General features: G+C 55.8%; 6 protein-coding genes across 6 annotated transcripts; 4 read left to right on the top strand and 2 right to left on the bottom strand.

Moving 5' to 3' along the window:
• Positions 1 to 543: 543 nt before the first annotated feature.
• LTHEOB_2397 (Transthyretin domain protein) lies at positions 544 to 954 on the top strand (the record flags this gene model as incomplete). The annotated part of the gene is made up of 1 exon (XM_035511204.1): positions 544 to 954. The coding sequence occupies one exon, from the start codon at positions 544 to 546 to the stop codon at positions 952 to 954; it is 411 nt and encodes a 136-aa protein (XP_035364106.1).
• Positions 955 to 5,587: 4,633 nt separating this feature from the next.
• Positions 5,588 to 7,351, top strand: LTHEOB_2396 (Zinc finger FYVE/PHD-type protein; the record flags this gene model as incomplete). Its single annotated transcript, XM_035511203.1, has 3 exons — positions 5,588 to 5,784; positions 5,895 to 6,189; positions 6,314 to 7,351. The coding sequence occupies 3 exons, from the start codon at positions 5,588 to 5,590 to the stop codon at positions 7,349 to 7,351; spliced, it is 1,530 nt and encodes a 509-aa protein (XP_035364105.1).
• Positions 7,352 to 9,153: 1,802 nt separating this feature from the next.
• Positions 9,154 to 10,929, bottom strand: LTHEOB_2395 (Dihydrouridine synthase family; the record flags this gene model as incomplete). The annotated part of the gene is made up of 2 exons (XM_035511202.1): positions 9,154 to 10,728; positions 10,780 to 10,929. The coding sequence occupies 2 exons, from the start codon at positions 10,927 to 10,929 to the stop codon at positions 9,154 to 9,156; spliced, it is 1,725 nt and encodes a 574-aa protein (XP_035364104.1).
• A 335-nt stretch (positions 10,930 to 11,264) lies between these two features.
• On the bottom strand, positions 11,265 to 14,348 carry LTHEOB_2394 (Beta-galactosidase; the record flags this gene model as incomplete). Its single annotated transcript, XM_035511201.1, has 3 exons — positions 11,265 to 11,511; positions 11,564 to 14,065; positions 14,146 to 14,348. 3 exons carry the CDS (start codon positions 14,346 to 14,348, stop codon positions 11,265 to 11,267), a joined length of 2,952 nt encoding a protein of 983 aa, XP_035364103.1.
• Positions 14,349 to 18,004: 3,656 nt separating this feature from the next.
• Positions 18,005 to 20,583, top strand: LTHEOB_2393 (Beta-glucosidase d; the record flags this gene model as incomplete). Its single annotated transcript, XM_035511200.1, has 5 exons — positions 18,005 to 18,107; positions 18,162 to 18,333; positions 18,385 to 18,852; positions 18,911 to 18,986; positions 19,039 to 20,583. 5 exons carry the CDS (start codon positions 18,005 to 18,007, stop codon positions 20,581 to 20,583), a joined length of 2,364 nt encoding a protein of 787 aa, XP_035364102.1.
• Positions 20,584 to 21,998: 1,415 nt separating this feature from the next.
• LTHEOB_2392 (Het-domain-containing protein) lies at positions 21,999 to 23,750 on the top strand (the record flags this gene model as incomplete). Its single annotated transcript, XM_035511199.1, has 1 exon — positions 21,999 to 23,750. The coding sequence occupies one exon, from the start codon at positions 21,999 to 22,001 to the stop codon at positions 23,748 to 23,750; it is 1,752 nt and encodes a 583-aa protein (XP_035364101.1).
• Positions 23,751 to 23,916: the final 166 nt, after the last annotated feature.

Below are 23,916 nucleotides of genomic sequence, written 5' to 3'. Positions count from 1 at the left end.
GTCATTTGACCACAGTTTCTAAGCAGCATCACGTACTGAGCAAAAAGCAGGCATGAAGAAGGCAATGTTCTTATTGAAAGGGGGGAGAAGAACGAACGGTAACCCAATGGTAAGGATCTTCTCCCATTTGAGGCGAGCAGGCCGTCGAGTGCTACTCGAGTGGTTTACTCTGGCCGTAAGAATGACAAAGCAGTAAAACATGCACAAGCCCTGCGCCATGATGCGCCAAGGCCGTTGTTCGGCGAGTCATTTTAACGGTGTCAATGCTGGCGGCGAGCTGCGGGGACCGACGGCGGGGTCCGAGTATCAAACAGCTTGACGGTTTTGCTGGGCCATTGACACACCATCTCGCATCTCGCTCACGCATCCTTTAAAATCGCGTCGCGCACCTCACCCTCCGAGCAGCCCGCATCTCCATTTGCGCTCCGCGGATCACACCCGATGCCCAAGCCCAAACCGGAAGCGGTCAATCGCGCAGTCGCACTCGCAGAACAACTAGCGAACCGATCGGCTGCTACAAAAGCTCAACAATCCTCCACCGCCATGTCCCAGAAGCGCCCACCGATCACTTGCCACGTCCTTGACACGACAGCCGGGCGCCCCGCCGCCTCGATCCCCGTCACGCTCACGCTCCTGTCCCCGTACGGCCCGAGCACGCCGCTGTCGGCGACGACCAACAGCGATGGGCGAGTGACCGCATGGGCGGCGGCTGCAGGAGACCCAACCACGCTCGAGGAGATCTTCCACAACAGCAAGGCACGCGAGGAGAGTGGGGAGAGTGCGGAGATGGTGTGGGCTCTGAAGTTCGAGACCAAGGCGTACTGGGAGCAGAGGGGCGTCAAGGCTTTTTTCCCGGAGGTGGAGATCAAGTTTGTGGTGCGCGGGCGCGACGAGCACTACCATGTCCCCTTGCTGTTGGGACCGTTCAACTACACGACGTACCGGGGATCGTGAAGAGGGTTGCGGGGATCGAAGCACGGGGTCGAGGCAGCGCAGGAGAGTGCAGATATCTCGTATGTGCGGCGGTTCCGCATAAGTGGGCTGGGGCCGGTGTGGTGGTGGGAATTGGCACGAACTAGGGACGGGTGATGGACCAGAATGAGGCGGAGATGGCACATCAGACAGTAGCAACAGCGATATTGCGGCTCTTTGTGGCCCCAACCGCACGGTTAAGCACACGCATCCTGAAGACTTCCCATTCCGCTCGTCGCGATCCCCGCGTCGCCCATTGCCGTGCTGCCGTGTCGACGCGGGCGACGGCTGCATGGATCGGTGGAACGAGGCGGTTGCCTTAGCGGGAAGGTAACGTCATCATCGCCCAAGCGGCTGGGAAGAGGGGGCCACCCGTGTGCGGACAGCAGCGGCACGCACGCCGAGAGGACACTGCAGCAGCGACGGGCACGCTCGCGACCTCACATCGCAGCGCTCAGCGCCCACGCAGCGCTTCTTATGCTTATCGCGGACGGCTGCGCGGTGGGCTGACGACGCGCCGGTGCGGGCGCGCCCCAAGGGGTGGCGTGCGCTCGGATGGCTGAATCGCGCGGCCGTGCACGTGACCTGGCCTGATTAACAAGCACCTGGGCAAGCCCGGTGGTATCATAAAAATGCTTCCGTTGCCTCGCTACGTCACCTCTTTCATCATCACCGCCAACTCGCAGAAACCACGCCCGCTTTGGGACGAACAGGCATTGGCAGTTTGGCATCAGCCTCACTCCCGTACCGTCGACGCCCCCCCGAGACACACGCCCCGGCCTGCCAGAAGCGCAGTTGTGCGCCGCCCGACGAGTGCGCCTGCCCCGTCGTCGCTGCCGTTTTGCGATCAGGGGAATTGCGTCACGCCCACCCCCAAGCCCTCGAGATTTTCGCAACACCACGACCGCCCTCGACAACAACGTCGCGCAGCATCTGATCGCGTCAAGCATCTTCACCTGCGCGCCTGCACACTATTCCGTCAGCGGCTCAACGCGTGCACGCAGCGACGCGCCGCCCGGTGCTGGTAAGCCTGATCCGCCGGTGGCAAAAGATAGTGCGCGACTCCTCCCTGCGACCGCGCCAGGAGTTCGCAACGCACACAGCGCACCCCAACGTCGTCAGGACGTCGACGTGCTCGCGCTAGACGCTCGGTGCTGACTGCCGTTCTGCGACACAGACAAAGAAAGTTCTTGCGCCGACCGACCGACGCGTTCTCTCGCCTCCGGAAGTAGTTGGGTTTGGCACGACGCGGTCCTGAGGGCTGGCGAGAGTCCATCCACCCAAACGACGGATCGACACAACACGCCCTTACGTCATTCAAAGAGCGCATCATCCGCCAACAGAAACTCAAACAACTCCCCCCCTTAAGTCATTCCAAGCATGTCCTCCCCGCATGGTTCGAAGCGACACTCGCAAAGCGAAGGTTTGTTGCTCTGCCTCTCCACTTCTTGCTGCCGCCGTTGCTTGCCATGCCTGCCAACCTCCACTCCCCTATCGCCACCCCCCATGCACCGCCCAGCCACCCTGCTGACGGTCTCTGCGTGCTGTAGAAAACCCAAAGTTGGACAATGAGACCAAGCAGCCCTCGCCACCCAGAATAGGTATGTGTGACCGACTCTCGCCTACTCGTGCGTGCACACAGTGCATCGCCGTCGTCTGCCTCGCATCAAGACTGCTTCTAACAATGATGATGCAGAGGCACCAGACAACATCGGCGACGCAAAGACTTCGGCCGCAGCTGCACCCACGACTACTGCCCCTCTTGCCCCTCCTCCCCGCCCCGGACAAAATACAGCTGCCGACGGCTCGGATTATTTCAGCGGTGCACACGGCACTGGTAGCAACCATTTTAACTTGGAACCAAACCCCTTCGAGCAGTCGTTTGGCAATCCCGCCGCGGAAACTCCTGGAAAGGGTTTGCTGCCACCTGTTGCAAGTTTGACATCGCCCTCATCTCTGTTGCCAGGAGGCACGCCTGGTTGGCCTAACTCCCTAAGGTCAGGACCGCTGAGTCCTGCAATGCTAACCGGGCCCACCGGCGGTGGTGACTACTTCGGCGAACCCTGGAAGGGAGGTTTCCCGACCCCTAACGAGTCATCCCTCCGCACTGGATTGACCCCCGGCGGCGGTGGATCCATGTTTCCTGCTCCCAGTCCCAATTCACAGGCTTTGTTCAATTCTCTCCAGAGCGGCGGCGCAACACCAAATACTAGTGAATTCTACCGAGCTGCATTGAAGATGAACAACACCTTCGGCCAGAACGTCAACCCTCCCACCTCTCAGCCGGCTGAACAGGGTAACCAGCCGACCAGCGATAGTAAACCATTCCCGGCTCAGGCACCAAGTAACCAGCAGCCGCCCCAGGGTCAGCCGCAACAAGATCCATTCGGTCAGCATGATGCGAACGTCGTGACGTCATTGTTGGGTCTTTCGCGTGCCGATGCCCAGCAGAACAGCAACAACCAATTTGCAATGCCTGGGCAGCCATCTCATGTCAACACCAACGTCCCTCAGATGGGCACCCAGTCTCAAGAGGCGTCGCCCACGACGAAGCGTGCGGGTAAGAACTCTGTCACCAGCATGTCCGGCTCTGCCGACACTGGCGAGTTTTCAGAAAGCGCCCACAGCGAAGACGCCAAGCCCGCAAGGTCCCGTGGCGGCAAGAAGTCTGCCAACGGTAAGAACCAGGCTTCCAATGGCAGGCGGAAAGCCGACGACGGTGCTGTCAAGGGCCCTGCAAGTAAGAAGGCCAAGACTAATAGTGGCAATGCTGCCCAAAGTAATGATGAGGACGACTCTGAGGACGACAACGTCAAGCAGGAGGGCGGTGAGAATAACAATAATGGCAAGAAGATGACGGACGAGGAGAAGAGAAAGAATTTCTTAGAACGCAACAGGTATGGTCCCACGTTACACCAATTCCGTGAAGAGTCTAACGGCATCCAGGGTTGCGGCGCTCAAGTGTCGTCAAAGAAAGAAGCAATGGCTCGCCAACCTGCAGGCCAAGGTCGAGCTTTTCAGCACGGAGAACGACGCTCTCTCAGCACAGATCACGCAGCTCCGCGAGGAAATTGTCAATCTCAAGACTATGCTCCTCGCACACAAGGACTGCCCGGTGTCGCAGGCTCAAGGCATCAGCGGCATGGCTATGACCAACTTCATTGGCGACATCAATCACCATGCACATCCGTATGGAATGGGAATGCCCCCGAACGGGGTGCCGCCCATGGGCATGGGGATGCAGCAACCACCGCCGCAGGCCATGCAGAGGAGGTGAGACGTAGTTTGCAGAGGCTCTTCTCTGCAACGGCAGTCGGCGCCGGTCGCGTGCGCACAAAGGTGATGCCGGGTCGACGACAGCCACGACATGCAACTCGCTTGTACCCAGGAGGGAACAGGGTTGTTTGCGGACAGAATCTCAGCTGGGATTATTGCGCCGTGTGCTCAATTGCTTCATTTCGAGACGCACGCCGTCGATGCGACAATGTATAGTATGGTTTGGCTTCTTAGCCTTCTTCACTCTTTCTCACGGCTGGCGCAAATTGGACGGTTCCGTGGGTGTTAAGAGTGTAGAGAAAGCACTTTTTCTGTTCTGGGGCGATCTGGGTGGTTTCCTGTTAGTCTGCTTCGTCTTTTTTACTACTTGGCTCAGCAACACATAGGGCGTTTGGAGCGAGCGAGGGCGGGACAGCAAAGGGCGGATGTTAGGGCTGGGATGGGAGGTGCTGGCTCTGTCTTCAGAACAACCACTCTCCGACCTAAGTCTCTTGCGGCTTCAGGCGCGACTTTGGTAAACTAGGGCTCCTTCACGATGCATCCTGGACGGAGTGATGCTCTTTACTGATAATGGGATCATGCATTTGAGAAACGCGACACAGGGTGAGGGCACTGCCCGGTGGGATACTGGCTTGGGAGGGAAGGATCATGGACGGAGTGTCATGGATACGGAAAAGCGATGCAGCCTTCGACATTTCAGTGCTCGCAATATACCTAACTGCAAAATCGTCTCTTAGCCCCTGCATCTGTGCCAATACCACCGGGGGAATGACGTGCTCGGCGAAGTTGCACTGCGGCTTGCATGCTGGAGACTGAAAGCCACGCTACCGTTTGCATCTTGCACGAACAGACGTATGTATGTACAAGCAGCCATTTGAAGCTCGCGAGCCGTGGGTAGGGTAAAGTTTAGCCTGCACCCCGCAGTCAGCGAAGAGACTCCGAAGACCGGAGAGCACGCGACAAAGATTAAAGGCTCGGCACAATAAGCACCCGTTACGAAATCGGCGGTGCATGACTCCGTGTTCGGGGTGCACAGCGCACCTGGTGAGAAAAAAAGAAGCAGGGGGCTGCAGTGGCTTTGCGGGGGCGGTATAAAAGGCGCGGGGACACGGCGGGTTGGAGGGTGGCAGGATCTTATCAGATCAAGATATGGACTCAGCAGGATCAGACAAGGTGAGCTGCCCTTTGTGCCTGGCCTAGGCCGAGTCATGATGCTGCTGCGCACCCAAAACGCCGCCATCCCCCGCAGCTCTTCCTCAGCAACCCCTCCTCGTCGCGTTCAGCCTGCATAGCCGTGCGGGAGCTTCGATGAAGCACTCGACGCAGCTGTTCCGTCACCATGGTGGTGTTTCTTGACTTCGAGGACGACTCGCCCGATCCCTTCCTCGAGCCGTACCGTCCGACTGACGCGTACCCGTCATCGCAGCAGCAGAGCCGTGCTGGCCCGGCGGACGCCAACGATGCGCAGTTCCGGCCGGACGACGAGCGCCCGAATCCCAACATCAACGGCTTCTCAGCCATTCTGAGCTGCTATCCGTAAAGCTCCCCTCTGCTTGCTCCCTCGCCCTTCCATCCCGACCCCCCACTCACCGGTCAACTTGGCGGACTGATCCCCGCTGACGCGCTGTTGCTTCGGCCCCGAGCAGGATCGTCACACAGCTCGCATCGCTGCTCGACCTCAACTCGCTGCACAACCTCTCGCGCACGTGCCGCCAGTTCCGCGCGAATCTGCTCGAGTATCGTAACCAGCTGGTCACCCAGACCCTACGGTGCTGCAACGATGAGGTGCCGTGCGAGCAGCCCTCTCCCTCGGACCCCCACCACGCCCAGCATGACTGGCGCAGTTCGCCCGAAGGAAGGAGACTCTTGAGCGGGAAAGTCGGCAAGTGCGCGAGAGACATGGTTGGCGAGTGTCGGAAGTGCGGCGTTGTGGTTTGTAGGGTAAGTTGATGGCATGCGAGACCAGCTGGGTCCGAGGGGCTACACGTCCCTGCGGCCTCGAAAGAGACCAGAGAGGAAGCCTTCGACAAGTCGGGAGGAATTGGGTTACTCACAACGATCCCAGAATTGCACCAGCAAGCCGCCTCCGCCAATAGCCTTCCCCCACCGTCTTCGCCGCCTCTGCAAGACGTGCGCAAATGCACCTCTGTCTATCCTGACGTCACCTGGCATCACCACGCCGCCTCCTGCTTGCTCGCTGCTATCCTACCGCGCTCGCTCCGTAGGGTCGACGCCAGGCTCGTCACCCCACTCTTCGACCTCCACCCTCAGCACCACCCCTCCTGCGAACTCGCCACCGCTCTTCACGCCGTCCTCGTCGCCGGGCGCCTCCTCCTCGTACGGGCCGCCGTCGCCGGCTGCGAAAGACGCAGACACCCACAACCACAACCACAACGAGGCGGACGAGTGCCCGGCCTTCACGAACCAGGCCTTCATCCGCAGCCCATGTAGCTGCCCAGACGTGGTGTGGCTCTGCCAGCCGTGCGGCCACGGCATCCGCACCAAAGACCAGCAGTACTCGCTCGGCTGGACATGGCGGACGCGCTACAGCACGTACCTGGGCGGCCTGGGCGCCGGCATCGGCGAGGGCCACGAGGGCGTCAAGTGCGGCCTCCAGGCCGCGTGTCGCGGCGGCCACGATGTCGAGCACGAGGAGTGCGGCACCGCCGAGGAGCTGGCCGACATCCAACGCCAGCTCGGCGGCGGCGCCGGGGCATCATTAACTCAGACCAGCCATGGAGTCTCGATTGGCGGCAATGCGTCTCAAAGTAATGGTGGAACAGCGTTCGGCGAAGGCACGGCCGTCGGCAGCCCGCACGATGAGTGGAGCGGGACATCGTTCTTCGCGCAGGAGATCGAAGGTATCGGCGGCCGGCGGGTGATGAAGATCAAACGGCGGGTGCGGGTGGGCGCCGTGGTCAAGGAGTACGAGGACGAGCGCGAAGGGCGCCAGGCGTACCTGACGCGCGAGAAGGAGGCCGTGAACCGGTCGTGGTGCGCTTGGTGCGCTCGCGTCGTACCGTCGAAGCGGGATGTAAGGGAGTTGGAGAAGTGGGGGGTTGAGGGCTTGTATTGCGGGGATGGGAGGACAGCGAGGAATTGAAAAGCGGTTATTTTATCGTCGGGACGTAACGTAAGTAAATGATACGAGTGTGCGTTTGAAGGAACAAACTAAGTAATGGTTATTTTCGGCTCTTCTCTTTTCTTTTTATCCCTTGCGTTGGCTTTTCGTTTGACATCTTTGCACGTGTCTGATTCGCATGAGGAGCGAGTAGGGAGCACTCCTTGCTGCGGTGAGGGTATTGGTGTTTCACGAGTGTCGACAGTTGAGTGAGGAACTATGGCTGCGTGATGTTTGAAAGAAAGGTGCTTTGAAGATAACGATCATTTGAATGCTTGAGGCTGCTGCATGAGTCTAATATTTGTTTCATGATTAGAAAGAGCCATACAGGCATAAGATAGCACACAGTACGGATCTGAAATTACTCGCCTATGTTCGACTTTAGAAAGGATCGACTACAACGTATTTGTAAGAAGTTGCATTGAATAAGGTGGGATGTTGTAGAATTTAAAGGTGATCGTGTTGGAATGACGAGTCAAAGGTGCGGTGGACTGATATCTGCGCGGTACGTCCGGATGAATTGCTTCAGCTGCCTATCATGAAAGATGGCGTTCCTCACGCCACGCGATCCGCATCTTGCTTAGAACATTCTGTTTCTATGTCAGCTGTGAAGTTCTGAAGCTGCATTGAGTTAAGTGTTTGGATCAAGGCAGATGACTTCTCGCGTTTCGCCAAATATAAATACTAGCATAAGCATTGATTACCAAAGACCAACCACTAAACCTCTATATGCTTACCATACTCCGAGTCTCTATTCCCGACTGCTCTTATATATTTGAGGCTACAACGGGGCCGTCAAAGACTGGCAGCCTGTGAAAGCTCCAGCGTTCGTGAGTATGGTCTATCGGACACTGGGGGTAGTCTGTGCTGCTGAACTGCATCATGAGCAATGATCTTGAAGAAAATCATTTTTCGCTGTTGTTCGGCATCAAAACAGTGGGAAGGCGACGAGGGTCAAAACGAGGCTGAAGATGTGAAGTGCTGCCATCAGGAGGAGTTGTCGCGCAAAACGCAGTCACTCTAGCGACGCTAGTTTCAGATCCTGCATCGGATACTCGAAACCTCGCCACTAGGTCTAGTCTTAGCCGTCTTTGCGTTATAGAGTTCCGTGCTTCCTTTGATTATGGTCAAGATACAGTCGTGATCTCGCCTTACAACAGCATCTTCGCCAGCCCTGCTGAGCAAGCTAGACTATTGTTGAGTAGGTAATAGAAGAAATGTGATATGCGACCGCAAACAAATCCCCTGTAGTCCTGGAGCCTTTTTATTCAAGAGTGCTCCTATTCCCCTTGGATTCTCATGTCTTGTCGACCGCCTCACCAGCTCGGTAAAAGACCAGCTAGTGTCCGGATCGCAATTGCACAGTGACATTAGGTGATTCCCTCCAGTACTTCTCCAACTACTTTATATGTCGAGGTTAATTTGCAACCGATCATGTTTTGGAATGGGTGATATTGAGCCGCATCATCATAATTCAATACTGAAAACATGACCGAGTACTAGATTTGGACTTCTAACTACCCTGCGAACTTACATAGCACCATGCTGCTACCGCGAAGTGTAGGAGACTGCAGAACTTGACGAGTAAGCTGCGGTGTAGAATACGTGAAAAAGACACCAATGCTTTCAATGCATAGAATCTTTGAGATATCTCTTGGTTGTATGTACAGCCATCAAATTCTCTATTTTGCTAAACCCCAATGAACGCCTTCTTTATGCTTGCAGGTCGTCTTATCTTCAGGATGCATATCAAATCGCCTCCAATCAGTGATTCCTCACGTCCTTCAACCACACACCACCCCTTCCTTGGGTATCTCAGTCTTCTCGACCCTCACATCTCCATCCTTCACCTTCTTCTCAACCTCCACTTCCTCGACCCTTCCCTCAGGCGCCACGCCTGCCTTCTTCGCTTCCTCGTCTTCCTTCTGCTTCTGCTCCTCCATCTTCTTCTTGTCCTTCTTGCTCAACGAGAGCGCTCCCTTCTCTAGCGCCTCCTTCGGTAGTGGCCGCACGTACGGCTGGCAGATGAACCACGGCCGCTTGCATCTGTTAACCGCTGCGAGGGAGCTCTCGTGCGGATCGAGCTCTTTGGTCTCGACCGTCGGTTCAGCAGCGCCGTTGGTCTCGGGGGCACCCGCCTCCTTTTCGTACTCGATGAGTCCTTCTTTCACGGCAGCCTCCACCATCTGCAGAACATTCTCAAATGCCTCGACGTTGCCAGAACGGCACCTGGCCAGCGCATCGCGGATGTTCGTGTGCTTGGCGACGAGCGGGCGGAGCAAGCGGAAGAGATGAGACTGCATGGCGGTGAGGTTCGGGTCGGTCGATCTCTCAAACTTCTTCGCGTCCTTCTTGTTGCTGTTCGCCAAGCGCTGCTTCTTCTTCGGCGGCTGCCCCTCTTCCTCCTCTTCCGCCGCCTCATTCTCTTCGCCTTTGTCCGCCTCCTGAGCCGGCGGGTCCGATGGCAGGAATAGCGGTTTCCTCTCCGGCGGCGCAACGCCCTGGACGTGCTTGTATATGATGTCCATGTACCGGCGGAACACGGCGTCCATCCTGTACCCGCCCTTGCCATCCTTGCTCCTCCAGTACTCCCTTCCCTCCTGGCCGACCGGAGGCGGACCGGCAAAGATAGTTGGATCGTACAGATTGCCTTCAGCGCTCATGACGCCGTCAGCGCCTGTCGCCTTCAAGCACGCCTCGATGTCTTCGTGCTGCAGGATGTTGCCGTTGGCAAATATGACCGTATTTGGGGGAAGATTGTCGCGCAGGTAGCGGATGGCATCCCAATCTGCTAGTCCCGTCTCGTGGCCCTTCTGGTGGCGTTGGCGACCGTGGACTGTGATGATGCTCGCGCCGGCGTCGAGGAGCATGCGCGCGTACTCCAGGGTGCGCTCGTGCGTCTCCTGTACCCGGAACTTGGCTGTCACCGGTATCGGCAACTCGGCGTGCAGGCGCGAAATCAGGGCCCTGATAGTATCCCAGTCCTCCTGCAAGAATGCGCCGTATCGGCCTTTGCGTGCGATGCCCTGAGGACATCCCAGGTTGAGATCGACGGCGTCGCAAAATGGCGCGACGTGTTGAGCTGCAGCGATGAAATCTTCCGGGTCGTTGGAGCAGAATTGGACGAAGAGGGGACGATCGATGGCGGGGTTGCCGTCGAGGTGTGCGTCGGAGGTGGTATATTGCTTGAGCTGTTCGGGGTCGGGCGGAGAGGGGATGGTATCGCGCAATGGTTGGAACGACTGCTTGCGGTATGGGGGTTTCTCGTGAAAGAGGCGCGAGTGGAACATAGGAGTGTAGGCGAGGAGGTCGTTCTTCTGGTCAGCAGGCATGAATGAGCGGCTCAGCATGCGCCAGGCCTGATTGCGCTGTTAGCGGAGCAAGAGTCGCGGCAGACAATCATGTCGTACAAATTCGGATGCCTCAACCATGGGCGCAAGCACCATCTTCGGGCTACCGAGGGCCTCATAGAAGGCGCGGCCATGAAGCTTTGGTCTCTGGAAGCAGAGAGGCTTCTTCTCTTGGCCGTTCTCCATGACGGAAGGTTGTGTGGCGGTCATGATGGCACGCGCCGAGAAAGTGTGTGGGAAGGAAAGGCGTAGCCCCGTAGGGCGTGTAAGTAAAGCGCGTATGGTGAAGGAAGGCACGTTGGCAGTGCTTGCGAGAGGATGGGAGATGGCAGCAGCGCATCGAAAAAGTTCCCACGCACCCTGCGTCATCACTAGCGCCGCGCTATGTCCGGCGGGCCATTGCTTCCCCGCGGGGACGCCAGATTCATCAATGTTTCAATCTGGCTCACTCTCACTTTTCCACTTTCGCTTTATTTTCACATCAACATTTACGATGATTGCTTTCTTATCTACGACACCAATAACAGAAGGCAGCCGATCTCTCTCTATGCATACTGCAGGCGATCCTCGGACCAACCTGGCTGCAGGTCGCTCCAATCCCTCGAGAAGCCAAAGTCCGTCTGGTACTTGCCATACAGAACAAGATCCAGCTTTTCAAATGCCGCACCCTCTTCCGATTGCGCCCAGACGCTGAGCGACAGAGTGTTTGAGCCTTTGTTGTTGAGCACACCCGGCGGGAACGGGAACCTCGTCTGCGGGCCAATGTGTGGTAGGTACTTGCCATATTGATAACTGGTATTTCGTCAGCATTTTCATCCAACCATCTCCAGGAAGTCCAACTCACCCGTTTACGAAGATTTGCACTCTCGCCACCGTTCCGTCCGGGATGCTCACTTCCAGCCCGATCGGTGCGTCCAGGTCCTCATCGACATCAAGATCAAACTTGGTCGTGTACCACCGGATGCCAGAGCCCGTGAATCCCTCGAGCGGATCGCCTTCGTCCCATGTGGAGACATCGAAACCGGGTAAGTGCCAGCCAAGACGCTCACCGTGCAGCCCGCCTTCGTTGAGCGGGCCGCGGACGGGGTCGACGTAGCCGGCACCGCCACCAGCATTGCCCTGGATCTTCCACTGCTTGAAAGTCGCCGCATTTCCGGTAGCATTGCCCGCGGATAGCAGGCTTGCAGCAATGATGCCGCGCGGGTTGAGCGGGCCGTACGGCCCCTGGCTATCTTGGTCGTGCCCGCTATAGTCCGTCACAACCGTCAGCACGTTATCCTTGTCTACAAGATCCGCGCCGGAGAAGTCGAGCACAGCCGAGGTCGAGATGAGCGACGCGTTACCCGGATGGCCGCCGACGAGTGCGCCGTTCAGCCATGCCGACCAGCCCGCCGCTACGCCGCCTTGAACGGTGATGTTGGCACCAGTAGCTCCCGTGCCGTCGAAGTAGCCGCGGTAGATGAAGATGCCGGTGTAGAAGCCGTAGTCGCTGCCGTAGAGGACGGGCAGCGTGGCCGGCGCGAGAGGGCTGAGCGTCGTCGTCTTGTTCGCGACGGTCCAACGGGAGTCGTCGTAGGAGGGGTCGGCTTCAGGCAGCGCGTTGGCAACCTTCCAGCCGGAGAGGGCCGGTAGCGTGACTTCGCGGTCGACGATACCGGGTAGCTCGGCCTGGAGCGAACCGTACGCGGAGCGCGTGGTCGACAGTTCAGCGCCGTTCCAGCTGATGGTGTCGACCGAGGGGTCACCGACGTACACATCAATGCTGGTCTCATTGAGGTGGTCGCCCGAGATGGAGACTGTGCTGCCAGAGACGGATGCAGAGCGGACGAGGTAAGGACCCAAGACGAAAAGCTGCTCATCAGCCGAGATGTGCGGATTGGACGTGGTTGCCGGGGCGAAGAAGGTGTATGCCGACCACCTCTCGAGGAGGTAGAGAACCGGTCCTTGCGCGAACTTGACGACGGTAGCGCCCTTGGTCTGCGTGTACTTGAAGGCTGCAGACGTTCCGTTTCCGGTGGCGGTGGCAGCGAAGTCAGTCTCGGCGCCGTACGTGGTGAAGTTCGTGTTCTTCAGACCCCCCTTGAAGGCAAGCTCGCCGACTTGGCCCTCATTGAGATAGAAGACCAGGACCGGGACATCGAACAGACCGTAGGTCAAGACTTCGGCGGAAGAGTACAGAAGCGTGTAGTCCCCGACCGGGTAGTCGGTGACCACGATCCTGCTCTGACGACCTCTGAGGTCAAGGCTGGGAATGGTGATCTCGCCTTCGGAGGTGGTGACGTCCAAGGAGAACGGAGTGTTTTCGCGAGAGCGGGAGTTGTCGTGCTGCGTGAAGTAGAAGCCTGCCTCAGTCTCCGGGTTGCGCAGAACCCAGGTAAAGATGGCAGTGCTATTGACTGCGTTGCCCGTGCCATTACTCTCCATATCGGTGTTGAGAAGACCTTCGCTGACGCGGGTGAACAGGCTGATCAGCTTTATGTGCTTGAATTTATCCCAAACCTCACGGGTCTCGCGCAAAGGCGCCCCGTAGTCGTACGAAGTGTAGACGACGGGTGCTGCGAGGTGACCCCAGTTGGTCCCTCCGTATGTCATGTACATGTTCTGGAGCGTCATCCGCTGGGCAATGTTGTTCTTGTAGAAGACGTCAGGGTAGGCAGTGTCGTGCTCCGAAACGCACTCATCGAAGAAGTAGCCGCCCCACGGCTGGAACCAACCGCCCTTGAACTCGGGGGTAAACTCGGGCTGGGTGTACGAGTAGTTCTGGAACCACTGGTAGTATGTACGGACGAGGTTAAACCCGGTATCGATGTTGCTGCAGCTCAGTCCACCAGCGTACGAATCCAGGCCATAGATGTCGACTGCGCCGCCGACGTTCTGGTAGTCGACAGACCAGCTCTGGCCGCGCATGCCCTTCTCATTGGAAGTAAAGGGGACCACGATACCGTTCTCGCGGAAAGCCTTCTTTATCTGCTCCATGTAGAGGACCAGGGGGTCGTCGGCAACATGGCGGGACTGTGTGAGCTCGTTTTCCACCTGGACCAGGATGACGGGACCGCCTTCGGTGATCTGGTTCCGAGCGATGATGGGCATGATGGCGTTGACCCAGGGCAGCCATTGCTCGTAGTACGTCTCGTCGTTGGTTCGGAGGTCGCCGCCGCTGCCGTCGGTGATGTAGAGGCCGTAGCCACCAGCGCTGGTTTCGGCGTTACAGTACGGGCCCGGGCGAGCGATAATGTAAACGCCTTCTTCCTTGGCAATGTCGAAGAGTTTCTGGATGTCCTTGCCAGGAGATTCGAAGTCGAAGACTCCCTTCGAGGGCGAGTGGTAGGACCAAAAGAAGTAGACACTGCGACGATTAGTTGGGGCAAGAATGGATGCAGGAGAGGCAGTGCTCGCCTAAGGGTGTTCAGGCCGTTCGCCTTGAACTTCTGGATAACATCACGCCATAGCTCGGGCACTGGCAAGCGAGCATAGTGGAATTCGCCGGAGTAGATGTAGACGCGCTCGCCGTTGATGAACAAGCTGTTCTCGTCCCACTGGACGACGTCGGTGTAGCCGTTGTCTCGCTGTCCGCTGACGAGCGAGATGACTGCTCCCAGAAGGAACAGAAGGATTGCGGCGGCACGCATGGTGAGGTAGGGGAGCGCCGAGGACTCGAGAAACAGCGCTGGCGGTCAGCCTATATTTCAATCAGACCATAGCATGAAGTCATAGCAAAATACGGTATGCGGGCCATGTCAGGTACAAAGATCCGTCAATGAGAGCAGAGGGATCTGCACTAGGGTCGTAACGAGCAGCGGGACAAGCGGAACCAGGTACGGCCTTGAAACCTAAAATGAGGTGCATGTTTCCCTGCCGTAGGCAATTTCTCCAATAAAAACCCCGGACCGAGCATCCTATTTCAGGCTGTCGCTAGACTTTATGCCGAAGGGGCGGATGGCGTGTGGGGTTCTTCGTGTTGACGAGCGTGACCTGCTTTTGCCCCGCACGCCCATGCAAGCGAGCCTGCATTTTGGCTAACCGCAAATTCACCATGGTGGCGTCAAATTGCACCACGGCTGAATATAAGAACTTGTCGCCTAAGCGAAGGGGGTGACGGACAAAGGGAGCTCGCGTCTTTTTGTAGCGAAACTCCATACAAACAGTGCCTTTTAGAGGCTCTGTGATGGTACACCCCACCTCGCTTGCTCGCACGACCGGAGGGTTGTTACAGCGTGGATTTAATACGTGGGAGAGCAGACTGGAGACCGAAGACCTGATGCAAACCATCAGAAAAGGGCAACTATCGAGCGTTGCCGTGGAACAGGAAAGTCTACGGTGTTAGTAACATGCACCTCCGATAGGAACCGACGTTAGCGAGATAGGACATGGCCCATTCGCGGATCATTCGGATGGCTCTACTATTACTCTTTAGCGTGAAAAGACGGGCTGGCCCTAAGGAAAAGAAGCGAGCGCGATATATGGACCCATAACAGGGGAAGATGATCCAGGAAAGCGCGCTGTAGGAACATATGCAACCTCGCTGTGCTGCTGAAGAAATAGCATCTACCACGAGTTACATTGCTCGAACCATTACTTTTGGGTCTTTGTTCTTCATTCAGCCGATTTCAAGAAGATTCCATAAATTTCTAGACTACAGACCTGAAGTCACTGTCTATGCCCGCGACCATCTTGGTGCATATCCCTCGAAGAAATCTAGCCCTACGAGCTCTTCTAGCGGTCCATAGCGGTGTGACATCCCTGTTCATGTCTCGGAAGGATGACAGACTTCGCTTCGCCAAGCTCAAGGGGTCGGGGCCAGAGCAACAACTGCGCAGGCAGCCTGGCAAGTACCGAAAGCGGCGTTGCAAGCGATGATCGAGGCAGGTGCAGTGGCCCCAAGCGTGGCGCCCCAGGTGAAGCCAGCTGCTGCGTAACACGCCATGACAACTGAAGCACATCCAGCTTGGCAGATGCCATATGCGATGGGTCCAGCCGTGGCCGTACCGGCGAAGATGAGTGAGCCGGCAAAGACGATGGTTTGGAAGCGCATTTTGAATTTGGGTGTGCTTGCTGGTGAGAGATATTCAGTAAATGGGCAGTCTTGCAAAATGCGTACTCGAGGTGTGTACTTACAGCTGTGGGAGGATGTTCGGTTGTTCACTGTGAGGAAGTGTTGATTAAGGTGGGGTTGAGAAGCGAGAAAGTTGGTGGATTTGTAGAAGGATGATGGACAGAAGAAGAGAAGCGACAGAAAGATTAAGCTGGAGCAAACCAGTGACGGGAAAACTACGCTAAAGCAGCCACGCTAAGCCAGGCCTGGAAACCCACCTGGTGGTGAATGAGACATGGGTCGGCTGTGACAGCTGTTACCCGCTCCCGGCATTCTATATTCCCAGGAACACCTAAAATTACCAGCTGATTGAATCTGTACAGATACGAAGATGCGGGTTTTGGTCTTCCACATCGAAGGAAGGCCGAAGAGAAATAGTAAAGGAAAACGGTTCAATCGAAGCCAAGGGACGTGGTAAGATCCAAGTCACCCTCTTCACGTATTTTTCATCACTGCGCTAAACATCAAAAACAAAGGCCTTTGAGCCATGCGGCTAAATAAAGAAGTATTCAAGGGACGCGTCCGATTCTTTGGAAGGAATTTGGAAGAAAGTGAAGAAACTTGTCGCATGAAGGGCGCTTCAGATGACCAGACTATCGATAGAAGGGGGTAATCAGAGAGAGGAGTAGTCGAGAGGCTTTTCCTGCTGTACATGATTGGTAGAACCATGGGCGACTATGGCTGGCGAAGTAGGGTGGAGATCTGCGGGCCGGGCACGCAAACACGCGAGAAATCCTAGAGATTGACCGCGATTGCTAATAACAATAGATGCTTTTGGGAACTATCATAGCTTGAAAGAATGCCACATGTCCGTGGATGCGCCTTATTGATCCTTCGTACGGGTGGATAATTGTGCGATCCTATCTTCTATCTACGGTCATACAGTTGTTTGTGCACGGCAGATACTTTAAAAAATGGAAGATTCTACGAGGAGCTCTCAACGCCAGCCACAGCAGACAAGCGGCAGCACAAGAATTGTCGTGATTCTAGGGAAGCGCTGAATGAAAAGCTTTCCTGGTACATCGAGTGGCACAATCCCTGGCTGCAACTATGATGTAGCGCATAGATGAGCAAGGCGTATCTGCTGGGATGCAGCTTAGGAAGTGTTGATTTGTTGGAACTAAATATCTGATCATGACGGCGAAGGGTTTTAAGGTTGTTTGTGAGTCGGGTTTGGCAGGAGGAAGACGCGTAGGTGGACTAGCCCGAGTTGGCTTAGCGTGACCCTGTGATAGAAAGTTCCCCCTGGTACGCGCAAGCCCCTCCACCGTCACCACCACGCCGCTGCCATCATTAGCCGACCTTACTGCGCCATCGCCTCCCGCTCGTATCCGTGCCATGCTGTATTCTCGCGCCATCAGCCCCCCCGTTCTCAAACCAAATGCTTAATGGGTAACCTTATTTCGAGTTGACCTCTGACCTCAACTACGCGCGTCCTGCTGTAACATGTCGACTTCCTCCGCAAGCTCACCCCTTGCTCATCTCCCGATGACTGCACCTCTTCTTTTACTTCTTACTGTCGCCGTCTTTGTAGCTTAAACCACGGCTCAACTGCGGCTTTCTTTTGCGGATTTACGGATCTCACGATAATGCCGATCCTTGCGTCGTAAGCTTCGTCTACTTCAAGATGCCGTGTTTCCTGAATAGGCACAGTGCTCGTGGCAAAGGCCGCTTCGCTGATAAGCTCCGGCATCGCTCAGCCCAATCGTCCCACAAGGCGATTCAAGCCTCAATTGACGCATGAAAGAACCTTGTTTTATGGTGGCCCGCAACCTTAGAGCCGCATCAGTCTTCGGCACTTGGAAGCAACCGCGAAATTGCCGCCCTCGTTTGATGTTTTTCTCCTTGATGATGACGACTGCTTAGCTGCTGGAATTCGCCGTTCACTGCGCCTGTGTGTTGTTTCAACCGTTTCACCTCTTCCCCAGCCTCCGAATATCTTCCGATCTGCAGGTGAGATGTTCCATTGGCCGATCCCGTGCCACTTTGGCCGCGCGAAAACAGCTGCTGTCTCTTTCAATCAATCGCTAGGAGCAGACATCTCCTGTGGCCCATGCCGGGGACGCGTAATCCGACAAGTGCTCACGATGCCAGCGGATGCCACTTTATAATGTTGTAACTACCACGACTTATCGTTTCTAAAAGCAGCCATCTCTCTTTCCAACCGGGCTCCAGCGCTTCACTGAGCCCAAAATGCGTCCCTCGCTTTCCGTTCTTTCAGCCGTGACCCTCTTGGTCCAGGGCCTTCACGCCTACTCCACTAACTACACCAGTCAGAATCTTGCTTCTGGTACCAGTATGCCTTGCCACGCCGACATTCAAAACTTTGTTCGATGCTGACCCAACCCAGTCCAGCTTGGAGATTGGCAGGATGCCTATGACCGCGCGAAAGCGTTCGTTGATGGGCTCACCACTTCTGAAAAAATTTCTTTGATCACTGGCTCCGATGTCTCCAACTTTACCGCTCTTTACTTCAGAGATTCCGGTAACTCCATTCTTCAATACTACTATGTTACGTCTTGGTATGCTGCCTTTTGCATGACCAGTTGGAACCGAAATCACTGACTCAGTAGGCCTCTTTCCTCGGCCCTTGCTATGACCTGGGACAAGGACCAGATGTACCAGATGTACAAGGCTCTGGGCGATGAATTTTACGCAAAGGGAATCAACGTTGCCAACGGGCCTGTTAGCGAACCTCTGGGCCGCTCGCCTTGGGGTGGACGCAACGGCGAGTCTTTTGGTCCCGACTCTTACCTCAACGGTATCGCCTTTGGTCTTTCCGTGAAAGGCTACGGTGCCGCTGGCGTCATTTCAGGCGCCAAGCATTTCCTTTTGAACGAGCAGGAGAACAACCGTACCCAGGATTCTACTGGTGGCGGTGGCGGCGGTAGCCCTCCCAGCGACGGCGGCAACTTCACCATGCCTAGCGGTGGTGACAACTCCACTTCATCCCCTGGCGGTATGGGCGGTGGCGGTGATTCTTCGAGCACCGAGACCACCGCATACTCCTCTCAGGTTGATGATAAGACTCTGCACGAGACGTATGTTCCCCCCATTTGTTGAAGACCGGTAAGAGACATACTAACATGATCATCACAGATATATGTGGCCTTTCTATGATGGTGTCAAGGCCGGTCTGGGTGCTGTCATGTGTTCTCTCAACCGAGTGAACGAGGTAAGACAATAAACCCACATAATACAGAGAACAACAAGCTGATCTGTCTAAGACCTACGCCTGCGAGAACCAGGACCTTATTGGAGGCATGCTCAAGACCGAGATCGGTTTCCCTGGCTTCGTCTTTGGTGACGTGGGTGGTCAGAAGACTGCCTTTGGGTCTGCCAATGCTGGCATGGACTACGGCAGTGCATCGACTTGGAGCAACTCCACCATCACTACCGGTCTGAACAACGGTTCTCTGACTGATGCGCGCCTCACCGACATGGCCGTCCGCAACGTTTTGCCTTCCTACAAGCTCAACCAGCAGGATGGCACTTACCCTACGACTGCTGGCCTTGAGGACTATGTCGATCCGCGTGCTAACCACAGCAAGATCGCCCGGAACATCGCTGCTTCCTCACTGGTGCTCCTCAAGAACACCAACAACGCCCTGCCCCTGAACAAGCCTAAGTCCATGTCCATCTTCGGTGTCCACGCTGGCGCTCCCATTGCCGGCCCCAACGACCCCATCTCTGTCACCGGCTCGGATGACGTCTACCAAGGCCATGCTGCCAGCCTGGGTGGTAGCGGCACTAACTCATTCCCCTACTTGATCACTCCTCATTATGCCCTGACCACTAAGGTCATCGAGGATGGCACCATGTTCAGATGGATCATGAACGACACTGGTTACTCTTCTTCCGGCTCTGGTCTCTCTGGATATTCCTCCGGTACCGGTGCGGCACACACCTATGCAGGTTATGCCGCTGACACCGAAGTCTGCATCGTCTTCCTGAACGCCTACTCGGGCGAGGGTGCGGACCGCAGCGAGCTCTACAACACCGACCAAGACGCCATGGTCACGGACGTCGCCTCCAACTGCAACAACACCATCGTAGTCATCAACGCCATCGCCACCCGCCTCGTCGACAACTGGATCGAGAACGAGAACGTGACGGCGCTCGTGTACGGCGGCATGTTGGGCCAGGAGTCCGGCCAGGCCATCGTCAACGTGCTCTACGGCGACGTCAACCCCTCGGGCAAGCTGACCTACACCATCGCCAAGAACGAGTCCGACTACAACACCGGCCTCTGCACCGACCTGATCTGCGACTTCTCCGAGGGCAACTACATCGACTACAAGTACTTCGACGCGTACAACGTCACCCCGCGCTACGAGTTCGGCTTCGGCCTCTCCTACACCTCCTTCGAGTACGGCGCCGACCTCACCGTCTCCAAGACGAACGAGACCGCCCTCGCGACCAAGTTCGCCCAGGGCCCCCGCGCCGTCGGCGGCCGCGAGGATCTGTGGGACGTCGTCGCCACGGCCGAGACCGAGGTCACCAACTCTGGAGACCGCGACGGCGCCGAGGTCGTCCAGCTGTACGTCGGCTTCCCCGACGCCGCGGGTCAGCCGCTCAGGCAGCTGCGTGGCTTCGAGAAGGTGCACTTGGCGAAGGGCGAGACGGCCAAGGTCACGTTCGAGCTCAGGAGGAGGGATCTCAGCTACTGGGATGTTGAGGCGCAGAACTGGGCGGTTGCGAGCGGCACGTACACCTTCTGGGTTGGTGCCAGCAGCAGGGACTTGAAGAGTTCTGCTGAGGTGACGATTTAAAAGTTTCTCTCTTCCTCTCCCCTTATCCCAGAGTGGACTAGAAAGGGGACCTTTCTTGTTGAGAAAATCTTTTCTTTTTATCTTTACTTTCTATGTGTAGATGATAGCTATGTTGCAAATACTTTAGATGATTGAGAAGAAGTGTCACTGTCCTGCATTTATTGTGTTTATTCGTATTGCTACAGGATTCTGACGTTTTTCATCCTTTCCTCTCCTTTTTCGTGGCACTTCATGACGACAAGACGCTTACCAAGGCTGCCTCTTTGAACTAGGGTTTGGTGTGCACCGCCCTTGGTATTAGACCTGTTAAATTCAAAGAATCCTAAGCTTCATAATTTTACCGTTGCCCGAGAGTCTTCTTAGCGATTCTCTGCTGGCCAAGGGAAAACCTGAACGTGTGAAGGGGGGAGAAGCTAATCAGATCCTGTGGTTATACTACACACGGTGAAACGCGTCTTGGTGATACGGAATGCCTAGACGCTCTTGTGTTGCTCATGTCTCGCGGCCTCCGAATTTCCAATCTTCCGTATCTCCCTGCGTCGCCCCTTTCTCTAGCTGATGTCTCGCCGTATCCGAGCCAATGTATGATTGAATTGAGCTCCCTGATCTGGGCGGTTCCATCAAGGCCCGTTTGCCTCAATCACTGCAATGCAGTGCGAGCTTGACACAGCATCTCCAAAGGCATTTTGAAGGATCAGCTCAAATAAACTTTTAGGCATGTCAGAGATGCAAAAGGGATGTCTTTCGTTGTGATTGGGTCAGAATGTCAACGGCTCCAAAGTCCTTTCCGAGTGCGGTTAGATTTGGTAGTGCAGCCGTTAGCGAGGTCCACAAAAGAGTTAAGACAAAGAAAACAAAACGTACAACAGCCGGGATTCCCCAATGGTCACCCACTTGAGTACTAATCGGCCGGTTCGCAGCTTAAGTACGGCTGAGCGGACGGGAAGCCCTGCATTCTGCGACCTATGGTCGTACGTGAAAGAGGGTGTTGTAAACTGCGATTATATTCCCCAGTTACCAGTCAGTCTCCGGGCTGTCGACTGGCAATTCTGAACAAGAAGGTAGTTCAAATGCCCCTACATTCTTACGTGATTGACAACGTTACCTCTTAATATCATTCTACAAAAGAAACTCTTCTGCAAGTCTCCGGCAGAGCCATTCCATGCGCGTTGTAGGGTAGTTGAGCTTGGTTTGAAGACCTGGGTTTAATGATTCGTTTTTGTTATGTGGTTGTTTTCTTCTGGGCCAATGATCACTTGACGTTATGTTGGCGGGGCTGTCCCACTTCCTGCAGCAGCGCTTACAGTGGACAACACCTTGTTTATCTCGACTTTTCTCTGTCATCATTCCGCATGCCGTAACACGCAATATCAACTTCATTTACGCAAAAGAGGGGAGAGTTGAATACTTTCGAAATGGAACTTTATCTGGCTCGAATTTGCGAACGCGACGACAAATCTTTATTCGTCGAACGGAAGCAGACGTTAACCACCGAGGAATCTTACGTCGCCATCTCCCACGTGTGGGGAGACCCAGCTACCATCAAGACGGTACACATCGACGGAGTAGGACCTGTCAAGCTCAGCCCGGGTAAGAAGGACTTCTTGCATATTCTTCGCCGCCCGGACATATGCGGCGCTGGGTGGTTCTGGCTCGACCTCTTCTGCATCGATCAGAGCCCCGACTCGCCTATTCCCATCTCGGCCCAGCTTATGGCCATCCCGACAATCTATAGGTCTAGCGCAGTCGTCGTCGTTCTCATAGAATCACCTGTATGCGGCTCCTGGATAGAAGATGCGATTCGCGTTGCCGAATACGGCGTTATCAATAGCGACGTCTTCAACATCGAGGAGGCAGCCCACGCAAGAAAATGCCCCAACCTCGTTTTCATGGATCCGTGGTTCGACCGTGTGTGGACGCGACAAGAAGGCCTCTACGCGATGAAACTAAGAATGATCTTCCTCAACAAGGTTACATGCGCCCGGTTTGCGACCGCGCCGGCTCATGATGGAGACCGTTGGCTCGCCGAGCAGCAGGCTGTCGCCAAACGAGCTGAAGCGGCCACTTTCATCACAGATAAACTGGCCTACCACGGGATCCCCGATGATGGTGGCATCGCCTCCGAATGCTTCTATTTCGACCTGATGTACAAACAACGCGTGGATGTCGCCAACTACAGCGGTGAAGTCGGCCCTGCATCCGGCTACATGCCAATTCGAGATGCCTGGAGAAGCAATCGTACGACAACTAAGCCCCGAGACTACGTCTTAGCCATCTTTCCAGACATTGAGGGTTATCGGGTACCACTGAACGTCCGCAACTTATCCTTCAGCCAGCTATTGGAGGATGCCTATGAGCAGGTCCGGAAAAATGGTCGGGGCCGCAGCTTCATCTTGCCGAAGATACCCAGAAGCATGATCACCACCATGGCTTCGGACTCTGACCGGCCGTGGACAATGGAGGATCCAGCCAACATATCACAAGCCTACGATTCCATTGTGGACGTGAGCAAGGCTGGCCCAGTGGAGGAGCAGCAAACTGGCCTCCGCAAAGTGCTGCTCAGACCGCTCGAGGTCAGAGATCAGACGGCATTAGAGGGTCTCGTGAAGCTATGCGAAAGCAGCGTCGACCTCGTGCAACACATTGTCTTGGCGGCACCTTCTGGTCCTTTCCTCGGGTCTGCCAGAGCATTTCAACATGAAAAAGCCTTGCTCCATCGCTTCTTCGCCCAGAGATTCGGAGAATCGGCGTTGAGGCAGTACTCGACTCGAGAGTCTTCTGGGATTTCTCCAACTATCCTGAAACGACTCGGATCTCACGGAAGTGTGAATCTGGAGAAGCTGAAGTATACGGAGGAAGTGTTTGAAGAAGAACTCAAGAGGTTCTTAGTTTGCTTGATGTGTGGGACTACTATGACTTGCGCAACCAAGCTTCTGGAGTTCTCAGATCTGGCTATGGCGGTTACAGAAGGCTCACCTAGCGGTAGCGGGGAGATGTTGGCACTGGTCAATCGGATGGTTTTAACAGCAGCTGATCGATATGAGCTGACTCTCGGAGGCAGGGATTTTGAGAGCTTCCAGGGCCTTCTACTGCTATCCAGGACAGAAAACCCCGAAGTGGCTAGCATCGTGGTGGGCAGAACCACGATTCCGACGAGTCGCTCCTAGAGTATCCATTGTAGTTAGCCGGAGGTGTTCGATTCTCTGCGTTGAAGGCAGCACTGCTCTTATCATTATGCCATCCCTCTAGCTTCCGTTCCAGACCCCAGCACCCAGTCAATGTGCGGAACCGCAAATGTGAATTGACTTTCCACCAAGTCCGCTGATTACTCTT

Source organism: Lasiodiplodia theobromae (assembly GCF_012971845.1).
Source record: "Lasiodiplodia theobromae strain AM2As chromosome Unknown scaffold_6, whole genome shotgun sequence".
In the NCBI taxonomy this organism is placed as follows: domain Eukaryota; kingdom Fungi; phylum Ascomycota; class Dothideomycetes; order Botryosphaeriales; family Botryosphaeriaceae; genus Lasiodiplodia; species Lasiodiplodia theobromae.
The sequence above is the reverse complement of the archived record's forward strand: the minus strand, read 5'-3'. Positions and strand labels throughout refer to the sequence as shown.